The 17,133-nt window shown below is 50.1% G+C and overlaps 9 protein-coding genes across 9 annotated transcripts; 4 read left to right on the top strand and 5 right to left on the bottom strand.

Annotated features, from left to right (window-relative positions):
- Positions 1 to 409: 409 nt before the first annotated feature.
- Positions 410 to 1,198, bottom strand: ACHE_51210S (uncharacterized protein; the record flags this gene model as incomplete). Its single annotated transcript, XM_043281012.1, has 1 exon — positions 410 to 1,198. The coding sequence occupies one exon, from the start codon at positions 1,196 to 1,198 to the stop codon at positions 410 to 412; it is 789 nt and encodes a 262-aa protein (XP_043138534.1).
- An 885-nt stretch (positions 1,199 to 2,083) lies between these two features.
- Positions 2,084 to 4,001, top strand: ACHE_51209A (uncharacterized protein; the record flags this gene model as incomplete). The annotated part of the gene is made up of 5 exons (XM_043281011.1): positions 2,084 to 2,299; positions 2,355 to 2,384; positions 3,394 to 3,558; positions 3,609 to 3,944; positions 3,999 to 4,001. 5 exons carry the CDS (start codon positions 2,084 to 2,086, stop codon positions 3,999 to 4,001), a joined length of 750 nt encoding a protein of 249 aa, XP_043138533.1.
- Positions 4,002 to 5,028: 1,027 nt separating this feature from the next.
- On the top strand, positions 5,029 to 5,760 carry ACHE_51208A (uncharacterized protein; the record flags this gene model as incomplete). The annotated part of the gene is made up of 1 exon (XM_043281010.1): positions 5,029 to 5,760. The coding sequence occupies one exon, from the start codon at positions 5,029 to 5,031 to the stop codon at positions 5,758 to 5,760; it is 732 nt and encodes a 243-aa protein (XP_043138532.1).
- Positions 5,761 to 6,391: 631 nt separating this feature from the next.
- ACHE_51207S (bifunctional C97 family peptidase/thioredoxin family protein) lies at positions 6,392 to 8,563 on the bottom strand (the record flags this gene model as incomplete). The annotated part of the gene is made up of 4 exons (XM_043281009.1): positions 6,392 to 8,146; positions 8,196 to 8,417; positions 8,465 to 8,479; positions 8,528 to 8,563. 4 exons carry the CDS (start codon positions 8,561 to 8,563, stop codon positions 6,392 to 6,394), a joined length of 2,028 nt encoding a protein of 675 aa, XP_043138531.1.
- Positions 8,564 to 9,078: 515 nt separating this feature from the next.
- ACHE_51206A (EF-hand superfamily Ca2+-modulated protein) lies at positions 9,079 to 9,827 on the top strand (the record flags this gene model as incomplete). Its single annotated transcript, XM_043281007.1, has 3 exons — positions 9,079 to 9,081; positions 9,145 to 9,356; positions 9,455 to 9,827. 3 exons carry the CDS (start codon positions 9,079 to 9,081, stop codon positions 9,825 to 9,827), a joined length of 588 nt encoding a protein of 195 aa, XP_043138530.1.
- Positions 9,828 to 10,082: 255 nt separating this feature from the next.
- ACHE_51205S (ubiquitin-specific protease UBP1) lies at positions 10,083 to 12,074 on the bottom strand (the record flags this gene model as incomplete). The annotated part of the gene is made up of 1 exon (XM_043281006.1): positions 10,083 to 12,074. One exon carries the CDS (start codon positions 12,072 to 12,074, stop codon positions 10,083 to 10,085), a length of 1,992 nt encoding a protein of 663 aa, XP_043138529.1.
- Positions 12,075 to 12,367: 293 nt separating this feature from the next.
- ACHE_51204A (Alb1 domain-containing protein) lies at positions 12,368 to 13,014 on the top strand (the record flags this gene model as incomplete). Its single annotated transcript, XM_043281005.1, has 3 exons — positions 12,368 to 12,383; positions 12,440 to 12,732; positions 12,796 to 13,014. The coding sequence occupies 3 exons, from the start codon at positions 12,368 to 12,370 to the stop codon at positions 13,012 to 13,014; spliced, it is 528 nt and encodes a 175-aa protein (XP_043138528.1).
- A 60-nt stretch (positions 13,015 to 13,074) lies between these two features.
- On the bottom strand, positions 13,075 to 15,892 carry vp16 (tethering complex subunit VPS16; the record flags this gene model as incomplete). Its single annotated transcript, XM_043281004.1, has 7 exons — positions 13,075 to 13,323; positions 13,380 to 14,650; positions 14,705 to 14,799; positions 14,853 to 15,346; positions 15,402 to 15,530; positions 15,587 to 15,693; positions 15,748 to 15,892. 7 exons carry the CDS (start codon positions 15,890 to 15,892, stop codon positions 13,075 to 13,077), a joined length of 2,490 nt encoding a protein of 829 aa, XP_043138527.1.
- Positions 15,893 to 16,197: 305 nt separating this feature from the next.
- ACHE_51202S (uncharacterized protein) lies at positions 16,198 to 16,488 on the bottom strand (the record flags this gene model as incomplete). The annotated part of the gene is made up of 1 exon (XM_043281003.1): positions 16,198 to 16,488. One exon carries the CDS (start codon positions 16,486 to 16,488, stop codon positions 16,198 to 16,200), a length of 291 nt encoding a protein of 96 aa, XP_043138526.1.
- Between the last annotated feature and the right edge of the window lie 645 nt (positions 16,489 to 17,133).

Genomic DNA, 17,133 nt, shown 5'->3' with positions numbered 1-17,133 from the left:
GGATCGTTGGGCCCTCAACATGCACACGTCTTCTTACATAGATCAGCACCACGCCTTCCAGGACGATAAATGCCCAGGTGTTCAGTTGCTAGGCTGCACGGAGTACTCCGTACAGATGCATTTTGCTTATTTCACCCTTCCCCTCCCAAACAAAGCTAGCTGAAGTCTCTTATCTCAATTGCCTCAAATTCACACCCCTTTGGAGGCGCTACCGGCAAAAATAGGACGCGGACTATTGTGAATCATTTGCTTGTCTGAGATATGGTGAAAAGCAGGATCCCAGTCATCCTGAGTTGCCTCCCAAAGAACAGTCGTCCAGTCATCGAGGCTGTAGAGACTGTGGAAGTTCCGACAGGCAGAACGAGAATCTGAATATGGATCAATCACCAGACCTCTAGCAAACTGCCTACTAAGCTTCCTGCTTTTTGGTGTTTTCCACGGTTTTTGAAAACTCCTCCCTGTTAATGGAAGGAGTATTGTAGCGCACTTTGATTCCGTATGGGCGTAAGTCAGCCCCCAGGGCATCCATTCGGTCCCACGGATAGATGCCATTGAAGCAGTGGCTAGAACTGGGTGTAAATTTTATTTCAATACTTTGGAGTGGACATCCGCGTGCAAGTGCTTCGCGCACCAGCGCCCGCAACCAATCTTCCTCTTTTTGGTCAAAGCTGTCCATCCCCTCGCAATGCTGTTGATTCTCGAGTGTCAAATCCCACTGAAAAACACGAAGGCGCGGAGCAAGCAGGTTGGTAAAAGACCCCATCATATAGCTTTGGACAGGATATTGGTGACCAGTACATGCAGAAGAGAGACTCAATTCCTCTAGACTTTCAAATTCTCGCAGGTCGAAATCTGCCAGCCCGGCGACGTTCACAGCGTATAACTTGATCGAGCGCAATGTACTTCGGTGGATGGCTAAGATCTGTTTTAACATTGCCAGTGTCCACTCGGTATGTAGCCCCATTGTGCTGTAGTCATCTCCGAATGAGAACTTTAGCTGGAACACTTCCAGGCGCTTGGGCCAGCAGACCAATGCTTCGAGGGCCTCAGGGGTCAGAAGAAAGCAGCGTAGCTTGAGCTTTGTGAAGGGGCCGTTCCTGCCCTTTCCTTCAGTTTGGTCTGGCACAAGCTGTCCCCGTGCGTAGAAACTCCCTTCAGCCCAAGTGTTTGGAGATTCTGCTCGAAAGGTCGAGACCATAGGAATAAGGGTAATCCCCGAGCACGAGCCTGTCGTAGCTAGACATATGCTCCAATGCCAAATGAAGCAATGCCCATGCTCTCTCGCCCTTGCCTAATCCGTAAAGTTTGAAAGACCTGACTGCAGTAAACCAGGTAGCAAAATCCGTGGCAGCATAGATATATTTATTCTTACAGTCTTGGTAATATACTTTCAAGCTCCGACAGAGTGTCCAGAGAAATGGATTCTTTCTGCAGCTGCGATGGAGGTGCCTAGGAACCTGCTCGGGATGCCTCCAGCCGTCACCGCTACACTCAATCATTATGTCCGCGTACAGGTATGGCATAGCAATGCGATGGAAGCGCCGGCATACAAGAGAGAGACAGAGGGCCGTGTCATAGACTTGACAGTGTTTACGATTCCAATGGCGAATTATTGGCGCTGCTGCACAAATAATCTTGTCCAAAAGTTCATCGGGAAGTCTGAGAATGAAGGCTTTGTCCATATCGAAAACATCAATTTCTTGGAGTCAACCTGTCCAGAGGGATGTTTGTTATTTCTATTGTTGGATTCACTGATGTGTCAGCGGGGTCCCAATTGGGTTAGCGCGTCTGGGCAACTTCGACCTCCCTTCATCATCGCCGCCTCTCTGTCTGTCATTCACCCCCATTCATTCACGCTGTGTCTTCATCTAAAAACGTGGTGTATCTAACTTCAGTTGCTCTTCTTCTCTTTCTATCGCTTGTTTGCTAGCATAGCGACTCCTTCGATTCACCACTTCTCCGACAGACTTTTCTACCTTGTTTGTTCTGATCGTCGCGAGCCTCAAACGCGACAACAGTGCCAACATCTTCCATCTCACAACTCAACTCCACCATTCTTCCACCGTCTACCGATTCAACAACAATGTCTGGCAAGTTGGACAAGTCTCTTGATGAGATCCTGGTGAACCACCGCCAGAGCACCCGCCGTCGCGGTGGCGCTCGCCGTGGAAAGGCCGGAGCTGCTGGAGGAATCAGAAAGACCAAAGCCACCAAGCCTACTGGCAAGGCTGCTGGCAAGGCTGCTCAGCCCACTGCAACTCCTACTCCTACTGATAGCAAGATTATGGTCAGCGGCTTGGTAAGTTTACACTTATCTGCTCCTTTATCCTGATGGTCAGTACTGACTTCTTCAGCCTGTCGATGTGAATGAGGCCAATATCAAGGTATGTTGATTGAGAGGCCTTTCGCCTTCGGTTTCTATCGCCATGTCTTTTTTTTCGAGACCTTCGAGGCGCGAACGGTTTCCACTCGTTCTCGGACCCCTCACCACGCCGTTCCTACATACCCGTGGTAGTCGTTCGGCTTCCTGCACAGGCAACAACCTCCTTCGAGACACTTTTGCACACGCATATATGCTAGCAATCTGCAAAGTGGAAGAAGTCGAGCTCTGCCGTAGTCTTGCGCAACGCGTGCTCAGTTTAGTGGACCGTTGCTTTTAAAAGCAATCCACCTGCAAAAGCTACGCCCGCGGACTGTGCAAAGGACGATGGTTGGAATATACACCATTGCATACCATGAGCTATCGGCCGTGCGTTCTTTTTGCATTACTTTATTGAATCTCGGGGGCATCAGCGAGCGCAACAGTGAGACAGCAGCATATCATTCATTCTTTGATTTGGCCAATTGTCAACGGTGGTATCATCATATCGCTTACGTGAGACCGAAGAGCAACGCTTGGTGAACGCATGGTCATCTCCATTTCGACCTTTCAGGGTCTACTCAGCGCATTCACTTGACCGTTGAGACCGGACTAATGCGAGGGTAGCTGGAGCGGCACAACGTGCACTGCCGAAGTCCTGACAAGAACGGGTGAATCCGTTTACAGTGGACATCTGCATTCTTGCATCTGGTCTATGTGTGAGGGGTATTAGTTGGATACAAGGTCATGGTTGGCGTAAGGGAGAGGGACATGACATGTGTGATGTGGTGCTGGTGGGAGGTTACGTTGCAGTTGATGCACACTCGGATATGAGTAACAACCGAAGTGTATTTTGCATATGTGGTCCTTTTCGGGACGCTGGGTACTAATCGCCGCTGTGTGCTCGCTGATGCTCTTCTCGTCGAGTTGAAGCCGTTGCGCGAGTCCTTTTTCGAAATTCTCTTGCTTTGCCCAAGCGACAGTCGCAAAATACAACGTTTCGATGGAAATACTAATCCGATCTCCTGCTATAGGAATACTTCACCAAGTCTGCAGGCCCTGTCAAGCGGGTGATGCTCACATACGGCCCAAATGGCACTAGCCGCGGAATTGCCTCAATAATCTTCGGCAAGCCGGACACTGCCGCCAAGGCTGCCAAAGAGCTGAATGGGCTTTTGGTTGATGGCAAGCCGATGAAGGTCCGTACAGCTATTTATTGCTTATATTTGGTAATAACTAACAATTGTAGATTGAGGTTGTTGTTGACGCCACGCGTGCTCCTGCTGTTCCCGAACCGAAATCTCTTACCGAGCGCGTTGCGCAATCAGCCAAGTCGCAGCCGAAGCCCGCGACGGGACCCAAGCCGGCCGGCGCCGGTCGCCGTGGTCGCCGTGCTGCTCGCCGTGGCGGCGGTCGTCCCAACCGGCCTCAGAAGAAATCAAAGGAGGATCTTGACGCTGAGATGGATGACTACTTTGTCTCGAACGAGAGCGGCGGAGCACCGGCGGAAGGGAACGCTCCGGTAAACGGCCAGGCCCAGCCGGCGACGAACGGTGGCGAAGACGTTGGCATGGCTGAAATTTCTGTAGGCTCTTATCTTTCCAGTGATCATGGGATTAGTGCTAACATTACGATTTAGTGAAATTTTTTTCTCGGGTTTTGATTTTTGTGTTTTTCTACGCGGAAGTAGCAGGTCACTTCGCTTTTTACATTATTTCTATTTGATATTGATTGGGTTATGTTATGTGCTTAATTAACCGGCTGGGGAAGGGACTTGAATGTATTTAATGAAGGGTCGCGGGAGAGTATCACCAAGGAAACACGTATGAAACGCAAGGATTTTTTCAAGTATGATCACACGCTCCGTACAGAGTACGGAGTACAAGTAGAAAAATAATTCAATAAAATAATAGCGCGGTGGCAGCGGCAGACCCCACGCTGGGACTTTGTTAATTATTGACATAATTAATGCCCGACGCAGAAGGCTTCCAGAAGATAGCGATACTAGCGTCTGACCATCCACATGGCGCGACAGACCAGCTCATCTATCAGTGACCGCGGGGGAATATATGGGATATGTGTACAGGACGGAAGTACAGTGTAGGTGTCAGATGCGGTGTATCACCGCCGATTGTGCACGGTGTGGAGAGGGAAGGATATCTGCATTCCAAGCGCTGCAGGCGAAACCAGGATGCCGGGGTATCGATCACTTTTTATTTGCGAAGACATACACTACGTATACCGTATCAAAGTACGAAGGCCGAGATAGATCATATCCAATCGAGCGGTACGGAGAAAAATAGGGGAAATACGGAAGCCCTAGTTAGACACTAGGAGCGCTCCCGAAAGCAGTTCCGTTCCCCGAGGACGATCTGTGACCCAGAAAGAAATCCAGACGGTGGGATGAGCGGAAGATCTGCCGAAATTTAATATTGGATTTTGGGCAGAAAATAAATAAAAAATCAAAAAAGAGATGTCCGGGGATGTATTTCCGGTGATGCATTCTTGTTGCATATCCTTCCGTGGAGTCAAAGTGGTACGTACTGTTGTTGGCCCTCGCTGTATATTAACCCTCTCTTCCCTTTTTTCTATTGTCTTCTCTTCCCAACCACACTTCTCTACTACATACTACCCTACTTTAGTATCCTACAGAGTAGAATACTATCACAATGTTTCCCTTCCTCCCTTGGTCTTGCAAGACCAACATGCGCTCTTCTCCCAGCGCGCCTACCGCCAGCATCGAAAACAGCTTCGGCTCTAGCTTCTCCATGCCCTCTCCTCCTACTTCCATAGCTACTATGGCTACCACCACTACAACTGCCACTGCCTCTTCCACTCTTGTCGACCTCTCTCCCAGAAAATCCTCCTACACTCCCTACGGCCAGTCCAGCTCTTCTTGCGCCTTCCCCTCTTGGCCAAACCGCCCTTCTCTGGTCTGCAGCGACCCAGACCAATCTACCTCTTCCTCAGCTATGAACAACACCACCCCCTCCACTCCCAGCGCCTACATCTCCGACGAAGAACTCCTCGACACACCGCTTTCCTCGCCATCCGAGGAACTAGGCGACGACAAGCAGAGCTTAGACCCCACCCTTATGAGCATGAGCTACACCACCGAGCAGCGTATCAGGCATATGCGCGAAATGGCCGAGGAGGAGGAGGGGCGCGCCCAATTCCTCGCTCAGGTTCAGGCCCACGCCCGCGCTCAGCAGGCCATGCGGCTGCAGAAGCCTCAGTCACAGCTACCGGTGACCACGACAACGACGACGAATCAAATGGCCACGGGGCCGGCTATGGCTACGATAGCGGCACGTCGGAAGCGCAGGACGGTTGTGCCCGTTGTCGGGAAGAAACGGCGGGCGACGTCTTCGTCATCGAACAAGTGTTATCCGCGAGTTTGATTTCTTTTTTCCACATTTCTTTTTTTCTTTCGCCTTCTACATATCCACATTGCGGTGGACGACGCTCCGCGGGCGATCCAAGCGTATCAAACCGGGTACGAGATTCCGGTTGGTTGTTTTCGATCTGTCGGTCAGGAGGCCTGCAGCGACGCTTACATTCGATGGCCGTTCGAGAACGATGAGCAATGAGGGGCAATTCCTTCTGCAGGTGCTTGTCAGCTGCTCTTGGTTTTCCGACTTTCCTCAGAAGAAAGGGAATTCCGCACCGGCTGCAGCGCCTAAAGTCAATCCCGTGTTTCTTTCTATTTGATGCCCGATGAATATCCGGAAGATCCGATGACTAACTCTCTCGGTGCAAGACCGAAGTGAGAATCAGGGATTTTTACCGCTAGTTGTGACTCACTATTTTTTTCATTTTTGGTTGTTTAAGCGATTTGTTTGCTTTTTTTTTTTTGGCGTGGCGTTGGTTTGTGGCATAACATACCCATTTGCATTGCATTACCCCCTGTTTCCTGTTCTGTATTTCAACCTCATGCCTCATGTCTGATACCCTCATGTCCAGCGCTTGCATTTTAACAACTTTAGATACCATTATTATTACTTAGTTAGTACAGTACCCAATACTCAAAGATTACTTGAACAAACATCCAACCTCCGAAATCACCTCTCTCCCCTCCCGAAATATCCCCCCCTTAACCCGAAGTATCTCCTCCACCCCCATCGCCCGACAAACGTCCACGACGCTCCCCTCCACATCGGCCTCGTAAACCAACAATGCCAGCGCAAGCACCAGCCCGCGCACCGTCTCACTACTCTCATTTTCTTTGTCTAACGCTTCAATAACCGCTGCGGCAATCTCCACTTGTTCCTCTTCGGATAGGGGTTCCCGGTCCGCTTCCGCGCCCGGTTCCGGTTCCGTTTCCGCGTGCCGCCGTTCCCCGGATTTTGTCTCGAATTTAGACTTAACCTCATCCTTGAATCCCGGTCCAGATCTTGGGTCGTGATCTACCAGCCGTAGACGCACGTTATGGTTCAGAGCGGCGAGATTGTAGATACATGATGCTGCGACTACGCGGAGGTTAGCGGGGATTTTTGTTTTGGTGCCGTTTGCGTCTGTGATGATGTCTTCGGAGAGGAGGGCGCTTGTTGCGAGGCGGACGATTGTGTCGCGCAGGGCGCGGTCTGTGGACAGGTGTGTGGTGTACAGTGGGGTAGTGAAGAGGTTGCAGGCGAGTTGGAGGAGGGTCATGCGGAGGTTGTAGGGGGCGGGTGCGAGTGCGGATGCCGCGGGTGCAGATTGCGATCCGGGGGATGTAGATATAGATGTACATGTGCATGGCGATGGCGATGGATCTGTGGGGGATACGGGCGATGCGAGGGAGAACAAGGAAGAAAGGGTTGCGTGGGATGGGGAGTCCCTTTCTGCAAAGTAGCCACTGACGCGAGGGTCGAGGAATAACAGGCGGGCGAGATCGACCAGTGCGAAGCGGTTCTCGCGTGGGAGATGTGGCGCAGTGGCTTGGAGGTATGTTGCGATTTGTGCTAGGTTCGTGGGGATTGGAGTGTCGGCTGGAGCGGTTGCAGCGTTGTTTCGGGCTTGTAGGAAATCAATAATGGAGGATACCACGGGGCCGGAGTCGTAGGGGCTCAGTTTCTGACGCACTTTGTCCAACGGGGGAACTTTTTTGTACAGCACGTAATTATCGATTTTCCTCTGGAGGCTTGGAAGGTCAAGTCTGCGATGCGGGTGCGCCTTCGCAAGTTGCTCCTGCTGCACCATCTGCATCAACAGCCGTACATTCCCCTGTAGCATCCCCGGATTTGCACCACTCCACTCATCCACCTTCTCGCCGCGCAGGAATGTCATGAACGTCGGCGTCGCACGCACCCCGTACTTCATCCCCACGTCCAGCGCGACGCTGATGTCGACTTTCACCAGAACTGTATGGTCCCCTGCTTCTTCGGCTAGCTCGTCATACGTCGGGTACAGGATCTTGCAGGGCGGACAAGTTGCGGAGGTGAAGAAGATGACGGCGCCTTTGCCGGTTTGTGATGCAGTGTTCAGGTAGGTGTCAAGTTGTTGCACGTTGTTTGCCATCTGGACTGTGACACGGGGAAGTGCAGCCACTGCCGTGGTCCCAGACGCAGGGACTGGAGCTGGAGCTCGAGCTGGAGCTGAAGGCAGCTGTGGAACACCCCGTGTGCCAGTGCCTTGGGTTACACCGCGCAGGGCATTATCGATCTGCGGCTTCATCATCTGTCCAAATGGCGTATTGAGGAATGTCTGGGGGAGATTCCGGATGTGATCGGGGATGTTCTTCCCGAGGAGAAACATGGACAGGTCTTGGGTGAAGTTGTTGCAGTTGTGCAGGAAGAGGTCGTATGACTGTGACTGTCAGCTATGTGTATCCCGCATACTGCAGAAGGAAGCATACTTCTGGACTGTAAATTTCCTCCAGAGACTGGATGTACTCTTCAATGACGTCCTTGGGTAACTCTGTCGTTCCTAGGTGGATCACCTCCATTGGGTGGCCGTGGTGCGTACTACCCGGGAAGGCAGTCTGGATACCCTGTCCGAAGTAATACTCTGTTCCGTCCAAGACGATTGATGTGTGATAGATAGCGTCCATTTGTGTTCCCGTCAGGGCGAGTGAATACTGGCCGGGTTAGACATGAATGTGATATATATCTGACTCAGAATTACCATTCGTGCAAGACCCTGTTATCTGTCAGTGAAGGTCTGATATAGTGTTATGCCGTGACGTACCTTGGAGAGGTCGTAGACATATAATTTTACATCCATTTTGACGTTGGATTCTATCGAAATGGCTGTTTTGCTTGATCTTGACCTTGATCGATATCTGGCTCTTTATCAACGAAATCACGTGAAAACCCTGAATGGAATGTCAGATGGAAACCGATAGAACCAATATCAGTGACTCTTACTTTTCCTAACCTGTAATCAGTCTATGATTTGCTGTGTATAGAACAAGTTGCTGCTTATTGACGCTCATCTGTAGGAAACGATGGTGCTGGCACCTTCGACGGAGGGTTTGCAGTGACTTACTATCACAGCATCCGGATCCTCTCCGTTCCTTGACCCATACTTACTGTTCCCTATGTTATACTACAAATATACTATTATTGTAAACAAGCGCATTATCCAAGCACAAATTGATTGAATGTATGGAACTATCATACACAGTTTCCACAATGTAAAGTACTGTAGAGCAGCCAATCAGAATTCAGCGCATCCTCCACCCAACTTCATGACCGCAGCAGCTTCCTCGCCACTACACCTCTCCATCCTACCCAGTAATGGTAAGTAGGACACACGAACAGAACAGCAGAAAGCAAACAATCTAACAAAACAAATGTAAACAGCCCCCCAAGAAACGCGGAGGAGGCCCACCCTCCGCCCCAACACCCAAAAAGCCGCGAACGCGCCAATCCAAACTCGCCAAAGAAAACGACATCAGCGCCGAACAAGAAACCGAAATCAAAGAAGCATTCCATCTTTTCTCCTCTGCAAACGAAGCTTTCCCCGATGAAAAAGAGGGTGTTATTTCCCGAAGTGATGTTCGGAAAGCTCTTGTGTACGCTCGCCCCTCTCCTCCTCTTTTCCCCGCGCGATCCATCAAGTTACGGAGTACGAGTTCAGCTAGATCGGCTACTGATGAATACGATGTGACAGAGCACTGAACCTGCCTCCTTCCGATTCATCCGAGCTCCAAACTATTCTCTCCGCGACTGACCCCACAAACAGCGGTTACGTACCCTACGGTCCGTTCGTCGCCGTTGCAGCCGCGAAACTCCACTCTCGGGACGAAATTGATGAAGATGCTGTAGCCGCGGAAGTTGATGCTGCGTATCGCTTGTTTACGCGGGGATCGGATGGGCCGATCACATTGAACCATTTGAAGAGGATTGCGCGGGAGTTAAAGGAGGATTCGGTGGGGGAGGAGCTGTTGAGGGACATGATACTGGAGGCGAATGGGGGAGGAGTTGGGGAAGGGGTGACGAGGGAGCAGTTTCGGGATGTTATGGATAGAGCGGGTGTTTTTTGATAGCTTCTGCATAGGTTTGGTTAAGCTTGTATAGGGAGTATTGGTCATGGCGTTTGGTTAGCATGTCTATAGCATTTGGATACTATGAGTACAGAGCACAAGCAATGCATATTGAAATCTACCTATAATACACTCTCTAACGCCTTCCAAGTGATATGGCATGCTCACATAATAAAACAAAATCTGGGGTATCATAGCAATAATTGTTTACACAGGCAATTGGTGCGCTTGCCTGACATGAAGATAAACGCAGCGTTAGAGCAGCGGTGGCTCAAGAGGCGGCCCGCCAATAGGTCCAATCTTCTCCGGAACAGATACGCTGATAGCCTTCGGTGTAACAGAAGCAGAGCATTCGGTTGCTTCAGTACCTTCAGTGACCCCCGACACCGTGGACATATCCTCTGGCGTTTCCAAACTGGACATAGACTCGGTCGAATCAACAAGCTCTGCTTCCGGGGTAGACGGCTCCGTAGACGGCTCTAGGGCCTCGTAGAATAGCATAAAAGCTCCGCCCTGAGACAGCACGCTAGCCTCACTGACCATCGACACATCCTCATCGCTCAACCGATACCAGCGCTCCGCCTTTTCCTTCGCACCGTCCGCCTCCAAAACCGCTTCTGGGACATGCGCCGGGAAAATGTCGGTCGGGTACTTTCTGTAGGCGATGTAGTGACCATTCTCGTGCCGGCCGTAGTGTGTAATAACAGCGCGCAGTTCGTATTGGCGGCCGCGAACGTCCACTGTCGTACCAGCGCGCGGAAGCATGGACTCCTTCGGGTCTGTGCCCCATTTTTCAATGGACTCATTAATTTGATCCACGGATTTAGCTCCCAAGCACCAGTCGCTCAAGTCGAGTGACTGGGGAAATCGCACGGCTGCGTAGTTCTTTCTCAGCATTCCGGTGTTCTCATCGAACAAACTCCGGTTGATGTGAATGACAAGGCATTTGGGAGATCTCGCAATGACGGCTTGTCTTGACTTTGTCGATGACGCTCGGTTCTTGGACGGAATGTGACACCTGTTCGACAGGGTTTTCTCGGCGAAATCATTCTCTTCAAGAGCGACTTCGACCGCTTGCAAACGTTCATGTGCAGAGTTCTTAAGCGCATCCGACAGTTTTGGTGAGTCCGATGAGTTCGAAATTTGTTCGTCCTCTTCGACCTGCTTGACGAGGTTGTGAAGTTGATTGCGCGCCCGCAGCAGTGTACATTTTGCACATTCCACTCCTTCAATGGGCTCCAGGTCCATATAATGATCTAGACACTCACGGACGTCGTATTCGAACTTGGATCCCAGAGGCACGGTAAGACAGTTGAATGGAATGAGAGACAGACCTTCCGTCCAGCCACATTTCATACAACCGACCCTTTGCGCAAGAAGCCCTTCTAGGGGATTGCGAAACGACGGCGCATCGGTCTGCGAAGAAAGAGAGTCACTATTTTTACCATTTTGTGCAGAACCAGACCCAATCACATTCTCCTCCGGCCCAGCCATCTTGAGACCCAGATTCCTTGTCTGCCGTTTCGAAGCCTGCTGCACCTCACGATCGATTTGATCCACGACCTTGGAAAAGTATTCCTGCGCATCCTGTTGTTGCCAGCTACTCATCGACTTCAGATTCGGCGGTATCCATAGCTTCTGGCCGTATTCCGCCGCATCGTTCAACCGCTCCACAATATCCTGCAGAGCCTGATGCGTCGAGAATGAACCCTTCTCCCCAAGCGCTTCGATATTCTGTCCCAAAAACTCCGCCAAAGACCGTAGCGATGCGAAACCCTGGATAATACTATTCTGGTAGCACGAGTTATCCCAATTCCCCAACCCCGGCGGAAGGCTGTCTTTGCTGCCAAGAATAGCATTTCCGAATCCCGAAAGGCTCGTCCCGCGTGAAAGGAAAGAGGAGAAGGAGTTATCGATCCCGAGGATGCGCTGCATCGCCTCACTTTTCGCTTGGAAAGTCATCAGAGAGGGGTTTGTATTCTCGTTCGCGGAATTCGACTTCGAGTCTAGAGCGACAACTATGCGTGATGGCGTTAAATAAACGATGAGATTCCACACCCCCTGAGGCAACCCGAACGGAACGAGACCAAAATAAGCCAAAACCAGATAGGCAAGTATCGCGGTTAGAGGCACGTAGACGATAGTTGGATTGCTCTGTATATATTGGAGAACTGTATCATAATGGCTCTCTCCGCTGTTCCAGGGACTCTGCATGAGGATGTCAGATCTCCCGCTGCGAGTGTTCATGGCTGGTAGGGAGACGGAGCGAGCCAGCGCGGAGAGAGTAATTCCCTAGTTATCATGAGCGGATTTAAGACATAGAAATCTGATGGTTGAAAGAAGAATTGCGAATTGTTGATTGCTTGGAAAGAGTTGAAGGCGACTGGCCAGATGCATATGTAATCGGTTAGCGCTAAGACTGCGGATGTGGTGGATACAGTCACCCGTAAGAAATTTTTAACTTTTTTATCGATATGATAGGACCCGCCCAGAAAAGATCTCTGTCAAAACAAACAACCACTCTACGAAAATTCAGCATCATGGCTAAAGCAAGGAGTATGTGTTGCAAATAATTGACAGATTGGACATTCATTTCTAACACTGCTCATTAGCCACATCGAAACATTCCCGCGCCGCCAGACGGGATATTTCCCCGAGCGCCGACGCCGACAAGTCGTTGCTGTCTGCACCTCGCGCTGAAACGACGGTCATTCAGCGTGACTCCATTCTCTCCGAACGTGCGAATGCCGGTGTGTCAAAGAAGCAATCGAAGCCCAAAAATCTGTCAAGGGCCCAGCGCCAAAGGCAAAAAAAGGGTATGGAAAGAGCAGAAATGGTGGTTGATCAGCTGGAGAATAAGGTGGCCAAAAGTGTCAAGCGGGGCAAGAATGTGCAAGCACGTAGGGTATGCGCAGCCATATATTTCCGATGTCGAATTCGGATTGATCACTGACTGTTATCTCTCCAGGCCGACTGGGATGACTGGAACCGCAAAACGGCCAAATTCGAAGCTCTTCAACAGATCGCTGCCGACGGCGACGATGGTGACGATAATGATGATGACGATGTTATGGTTGACGACTCTGCACCCAAGTCGAATAAGCGGGAATCGAAACCCGCACGTGTGACGCAAAACTTGGTGGCCGATGACCACGCTGGCAATGACGAGGATGAAGAGATCACTTGAAATCGGGGATGGTGATTGTAGCATTGCGCAAGGGAAATAATGTATGGGAATCATTAAGCACTATTTCCTGGGCCTTAACTGATTGATCATGCGATCAATTTCAGTAACAGCCGTCCCTGAAGCTTTTGTCCGGAGGAGCTCCAGGGTATTCATATCTCTTGCCCTAAGGGCTTCCTCTCCGGCTTTCACGGTCATTCCGCATTTCACCCACATTTCGATCCTGTCTTCGACGGGAAGGTTGGTGCACTTCGGGACGAAGACAGAAGCAAGCTTCGTATTTCCGGCACCTAATATTTCATTATAGAAAGGCTATCATTGATGTCAGCGCATGTCGTTATGAGGGAGGAATCTGTATTGGTATTCACCTCCCATCCTATCGGAGATTTTTTGTTCTTGCCGATTTCTTCCAACTCTCCCCAATCACGCTTGGCGACTAGAGCTCTTAACCTTAACCACCAATATGTCTTCTCCGGCAGCTTGAATTCACTTTGGACCTTCTGCGCTCTCTTGCTCCACCCCGACCTGATCAATCTGTAAACCGTCTCATTCAGGCTTAGGCCGACATATTCCTCTCGTTCCGCGATGTCTTGATCTAGGGCCTCCTGGACCTTTAATAATTGAGAGGATTCGTTGAGCATCTTCTGTTGTAAGACCACCGTTGCATCTTTAGAATCTGCCAATAAGCGGGATGCAAGGTGAAGCTTCTCAGTTTGGCGCTCTAATTCCGTTTCCTGCAAAGCTTCCGAAAGCAGAACATTCGAACCGTCAATGGGGCGGTCATCCTGGTAATACAGATCCTTTAGTAATTCTGAGTCCTCCCCTCTGGCCGATGTCTCCACAAGGGCAGAAGCCATGGGTCGCGTGTTGATCATCCGGAAAAAGCTCGCGAGAGGAAGCTTGCTCCTTAAGTGAAGGAGTACGTAATTCACCAGATCGGTGTCCCCGCTCTCGATGGCTTTGTCAAGGGCAATCTCGTCTTCCTCCATATTCATCAGCAGAGGTACTTGTTTCCCGGCTCGCGGTTCATGATTCAAGAGCTGGGTAGCCAAGTGGGCTCGCCCTTCGTCGAACGCAGTTTGGGCAATCAATTCGAAGGATATGCCCGGCTTCCCATCCAATCTCTGCACAATGAGCTTGCAAACAGCCTCGTCGTCGACAGTGGAGACTTTGACTTTTTGACTTGCCCAATGGACATAGATTCGATCTGCAGGAATCTGAAGATATTCCGCGATTCGAATGGCGAGGAAATATTCATGGCGATTCACCAGGCGTTCAATGAGCTTCTCGGGCGTGAGTCTCATATATTGCTCGTAAGACGCCGGTAGCCCAATTTGGTAATCCCTGATGGCTTTCAACACTCGAAGCTTTTCAGTCATTTCCACGAAATCGTCGCTGTTGTAAAGCTCCAAGACAGACTTCCCAAAGGAAGCTGCTTTCAGCAGTCGTTTCTGCCAGTAAATATCGAATTCGTAACCAGCAGCTTTGACGCAGGTATCAACCGCCTCTGGCAGGCTGGAACGGATTCGCTGAATGTTCTCATCAGCCTTAGGGGACTGCTTCTCGAGCAAGTCTACAGAGTCCAGCAGCACTGATGCAGGGGACGAGGAGCCAAGTCGGAAAATCTCCTCCGTGACATCTGTTCAAGGTGATCAGTGATTGTGGGAATTGTGTTCCGATCCAAGTAACCTACCAGACACTTTGTGCAGAAATTCGCATGTGTCATTGGTTATCAGTCTTACACCGTCGAATTCTGCTATTACGTGAACGTGGCCATCATAGTAGTATCTAGACAACTTAGCAATATTCGGAGGGAATGAGCTATTTAGCATCACACTTACCTGGTTGCGACGCCGTTAGGACCAACGAGATGAATTTCGTCCTCCCATGCCAAAATGACAGCGTCATCACCGCACCACTCAACCTCCCTAGGAGGAGTCCGAGCTTTTGGATCGTATTCACTGAACTTGCTCTGGAAATCACTGCTCACAACCCAGACTTTTCCTTCAGCTGTATAAAGCGCCACAAACCGGCCAGTAGGAGAGACGCTCGTATGCTTGAAGGGGCCATTCTGGAGAACCTTGTCTTCCGCTTCTGTTGGGTCGACCAAGTATATCGTTTTGTCGACAGCCAGTAGAACCTCCACAGATCGGGATAGCGTATACGCCGGGGGAATCAATGACCACGAGGAAATTTCTCCCTCCGGGCAAGGAGCCAATAGTCTCGGGCGTGGCTCCTCATAGTTCGAAACGGCGACCAACTGGTTATTTGAAAGCAATGCGACAAACCCAGATGTCCAGAATCGACAGGCTCTCACGCCATATTCATCGGATCCCTTTGATAAAGCATTAGTGCCCAGACAACCAGACGACAGGGTCATCAAACCGTACATTTCCCAAGGAAAAGGATGTGAAGTCGCCAAACAGGCCGAAATATCGCCGCACGGTACCGTCTTCAGAAACTACCAGGAGTTCTTCCTTATCGGACCAGCCGAGGCCTCTTATAGAACCGTATTCCCACTGAGCATATTGTCATTAAGCAGCAAGATAAAAAGCCACGAAAGGCCAGGACCTACATTTATTCGGTTGATATGCTTTCCCGAACAGGAGTAAACGTCAATACTCGATTTAGTTGTCTGAGCACCTTGAAATCTATACAGTTTGCTCTCATCACGATATAGAGCTGTGGTTGCATCAGTATATTGGTGACAACATCCGTATACACAGACCGCCATACCTATAGCACCTCCATACGGAGCCCCGGCGACAATGTAGTTCTCCAATTCGACATCCTCGTCGAAAATGGCATCGTACACGGGCACTTTCCGGTAAAAGCTGTCTCCAACTCTCTCCCAATAAGACAGCGGACTAGAAGGCGCCATTTGGTGAGTCCTCTTCCGTATCTTGATTATTTCGACAAGCAAATCAATTGCCGTTGACTTCTCTCGGATGTTGTTCTGTTGGGCTCATCGGGGAATCTGGAGCTCCGCGTCACATGGGCCCCTTCCGGCGCTAACCCGTGTTGGGATTGGCTAGTCTTGGCACTTGCTGATAACCACCACCTTCCTATTTGGGCCGGCCCTAAGTAATATAGTTGAGGAAATGGCTGGTGAGTCAAGAACTTTGCTCGAATCCTGCTCTATTATTTATATCAAAATCAATTTCAACATCATTTCCGCGCGATGACCTATGAGTCGCATTTGAACCAAGGATCATCTAAGATTTCCCTCACCGACACCCTCTTGGCCGGCTCAAACTGCAGCAACTTTCCAACGAGTTGCCCCAGTTTTACTATATCTTCCTTCGTAAGATCTGTGCTTCGCTCACTATCAAAGTACAATTCTTCCAGCCAATTCTGCAGTGCAGGACTCGGTACTTCTGTGGTAGTTTTACCGTCTATCGAGTCTTGCCATCTTTCAGGTAGAGTATCACTCGCCATCTTCTGCATCTGACGGATAAGTATCGGAGGTGTTATCATGAAGCTATCGAAGGGCGGCTTGCCAGCAAAAAGTTCAAAGAGCTGTCATGTCGATCAATATCACCCCGAACAACCTGCAGTTATCGTAGTTTCCCTCACCATACAGTCCATGCTCCACAGATCCACATAATAATCTAAGCGGTCTCTGAGCACAACCTCAGCTGCCTGAACGGGTACTTGTGTGCAAAAACGATTCTCCAAAGCCAGCGACCTTGATCGGATTCGATAAGAACCGAGAATGTGCGGTCTATGAGGCTGGCCTGACAATATACCCCGGCATTCCAGGACCTAGAGCCTTTGCATATTTTCTTTGGACATGTCCAATATCTGGATTTCCTAGCATTTCAATGAAGTCTTCTTCGATCGTGCGATCCATACCAAGGTATTGTAAACGCAAGGTTGTCCATGTGGAGGTCTAGTTTTGGTGAGAATCGTTGATGGACTATTCCCAAAAAAAAAAAAAAAATAGACACAAGAATGACCTACTTCCGTGCCCAATCTTGTGCTGATGCAAAATATCAAGTCCTAAAAGTGCCTGTTTCGCAATGGCCTTCGCATGCTTTCCGGGAAGCCTCGCATCAAAGAGTTCATTGATTGTGTCGGGGATGATCTTCCTAGCAGCTCAAATACAAGGCATCCATTTAT

This window comes from Aspergillus chevalieri, chromosome 5, assembly GCF_016861735.1.
Source record: "Aspergillus chevalieri M1 DNA, chromosome 5, nearly complete sequence".
NCBI lineage: Eukaryota > Fungi > Ascomycota > Eurotiomycetes > Eurotiales > Aspergillaceae > Aspergillus > Aspergillus chevalieri.
Note: the sequence above shows the minus strand (reverse complement) of the source record. Positions and strands in the feature narration are given on the sequence as shown.